The sequence below is a fragment of the Chaetomium globosum genome, genomic scaffold (assembly GCF_000143365.1).
Source record: "Chaetomium globosum CBS 148.51 scaffold_1 genomic scaffold, whole genome shotgun sequence".
NCBI classification, from domain to species: domain Eukaryota; kingdom Fungi; phylum Ascomycota; class Sordariomycetes; order Sordariales; family Chaetomiaceae; genus Chaetomium; species Chaetomium globosum.
This window is the reverse complement of record NT_165976.1, coordinates 3,000,241-3,002,843: the sequence shown is the minus strand read 5'-3', so window position 1 is coordinate 3,002,843 and position 2,603 is coordinate 3,000,241. Positions and strand designations below refer to the sequence as shown.

The window sequence follows — 2,603 nt, the reverse complement described above, 5'->3', positions numbered from 1 at the left end:
ATGCCGGAGCCTGAAGAAGGGGAGCGGGCGCGGCGTGCGAAGGGCCAGGGGCCGGAGGCCACCCATACGGCGCTCTGTTCACCGGCCTTGATTCTTCAGGTCTTGAGGGCAGTATCGCTGCGGCTGCCTGCGAAGCTTGCCGCACTGGCTCCGGCGGGGGTGTCGGTTCTCTAGGAGGCTGGGAGTGGACAACCGGTTGTCGGCCTGCCTTCTTACATTTGTGGCATTGAAAGCTTCGCTGCTCGACAAACTTCTGAGCTTCGGATCCGATGTTGCCATAGTACCCATTCGTAAGCTCCCGTTCCTGTGCCTGGTCGATGGGATGCCACTTGGGGCTCACGTCAACACCACAAGTCAGGCAGATCTTGCCGCCAGGCTGGAGGCCGATCGGCGCGTCTTCGCGGTCACCGTTGACCAAGGCGGCGAGCGATGCCCGCCGATTTTGGTGCGCCGTGATTGGCGTCGGCGAAGTTGACATCTTCGAGGCGACAGTAATCTGGTTTGCCTTCCTCGCGCAGCCTGTCAAGGTCAGATCGGCTTGTTTGCAGTTTTGCACGTAGAGTTGCAGGGCATTCGTTCCCGTCTCTGCCACGGACTCGTGCATTAGATGGACCGTCGTCTTCGTCGGCAAATGGTCCTTGCACCAAACACCAGCCGACATCGCGCCGCTGACACCGTTTCATGGTAACGAACCGGGAAGGATCCCGTCGCGACCCCTGTGACAGGTGTGACCTCAAACCCAAGGGTGTAGCCTGCTTGGTGTGGCACATTCGACGTGAACCGGGGTATGGCAGTGGTGGCACTGTACACACGCTCCATCGACCTTCTTGCAGACCTTGCACGCTTCTGCGTACTTATCCCGGGGGATCAAGGGGATGCCCTCGCTAGGACTGAGGGCTTTGGCGTTGCCAAACTTGACCTCGTGCGTAAACACGGCGCAGGTAACATGGACCCAGTTGTTGTCCGCTGTCCGTTTGAGCGGCTCGCGGGGGTTGACCGGGCGGTTCATCTCTTCCTGCTTCTTACGGTAGTAATCGGCCGCGCGTTGGGCGTTCTCCCGTTCCATCCGCTCCCGCTCCCGCTCCTTCTCCGTCTTCTTTTTGTGAGAATTGGAGATTTTGGGGTGTTCCACGAAATCGTGTACCGTATGCTCGACCGGGCACAGGACACATTTGTAGTGCTGGTTTCAAATTAGCACGCATAATTTGCATGGTTCGCCGAAAAAAACAACACTTACGATTGACAGCTGAGGATTCTTGTCGTTCAGACACATGTCGCAAGTCCACTTGTTCGAAGCGCGGTTATCAATGACACCGTAACAGCTGCGGTGCACCGTCAGACGGCACTCCTTGCACGACAAGTGCTGATCACCCAGCGGCGCCATCTCCCGGCAGATGGCACAGGGCAGGGTCTTCGGCTTCGGGATTTCGGGAACGGGCGGGGGTGCTGGAGCTTGGGCGTGCTTCTCCGCCATCTTCTCCTTCTTCTTGGATGTCGGGCCGCCAGATACGCTGCCTGATTCGGACGGGGTTTTCTCCAGATCCTTATCGAGCAATGTGCTCTTCAGTTTCTTGCGTGGCGGTTCCGCGCTCGTTGTCTGGCCGTTGAGAGATGCCGCCGGAGTCCCTGTCTCGTCCTCCTCGGGTGTCGGGAGCCGGGTGTTCACCATCTCGTCGACGGCGAGCAGTTCCCTATACAGATCCTCGTCGACCCTGCGCCTCCACCCACGACCACCCGTCTGGGCGACCTTCTTCGCCAGCTCCTCAACGTCCTCCCATTGAATGGCGTACCGCCGCCATAACTCGGCGCATCGCCTGCAGAGCGCCTGGATGTACTGCTCCTTTTTATCCTTGGCAGAGTTCTTGCCACCGTTCTCAGTCACCGAGGTCACAGCTGCAGCTGGAGCTCTCCGCCACTTGCGGGACCTCTTGGTGCCGCAGAACTTGCACATGAAACTCTTCTTCTTCTCTCTGGCCCTATCCGCGTCGAACGCAGAGTCATCGTGGACGTCGGCAACATCGTCGGCAAGTTTGTTCGCAGCGGCCTCGGCCTTCTTAGCGTCCTTTTTACCCTTCCGGCCGGAGAAATTGGCCCATATCAGCTTTCCACGGTCTGTTTTCTTCCAGGTGTAGTAGTAGCGGGTTATGGTAGCAGGTTTCAGGGTCTTCACATGCTTCTTGACGCTGTGCAGCTCGGAACCAAACTTGGCGACGGCCTCTTCAAACTTTTTCTGCTCCGTGGGGGTTAGCTCGGGCTCCCCAAAGTCAGCCTTGGGTACCTTTGGGGAGTTCCGCGAGGGCCTTTCGCTGGGTCAAAATCGTTGCGGAAGAGGACGTCCCTCGCCGACATCCTGGAGGTGGGTCGAGTGTGGCGGGCAAACTGAGCGAGGACCGCCATTGGACCTGGCTGGTCCCATGTAGTAGTGAAGGACCTGGGGGGGCATGGCCACGCCACAGTTATCAGGCGGCTTGTAGAGGAGGGTTGCCGGATCCCAGCTTTAACGCTGCATGTATCCGGGGGGCTTGTCCTGGACCCAGCCGTGTCGCTGATCTTTCCGGATCGTCTCATCGGAGAGGCCGGCGGCAGGTCCTGACGAGCATCAG

General features: G+C 59.0%; 1 protein-coding gene across 1 annotated transcript in view; it reads right to left on the bottom strand.

The window, feature by feature from the left end:
* Positions 1 to 95: 95 nt before the first annotated feature.
* CHGG_00972 (uncharacterized protein) overlaps positions 96 to 2,603 on the bottom strand; it is a gene marked incomplete at both ends in the record, with an annotated part of 4,669 nt that continues 2,161 nt past the window's right edge. Inside the window, 4 exons of the mRNA XM_001220192.1 lie at positions 96 to 148; positions 217 to 668; positions 813 to 1,180; positions 1,238 to 2,306. Coding sequence (XP_001220193.1) covers positions 96 to 148; positions 217 to 668; positions 813 to 1,180; positions 1,238 to 2,306 — 1,942 coding nt within the window. The remainder of the gene's footprint in view (positions 149 to 216; positions 669 to 812; positions 1,181 to 1,237; positions 2,307 to 2,603) is intronic.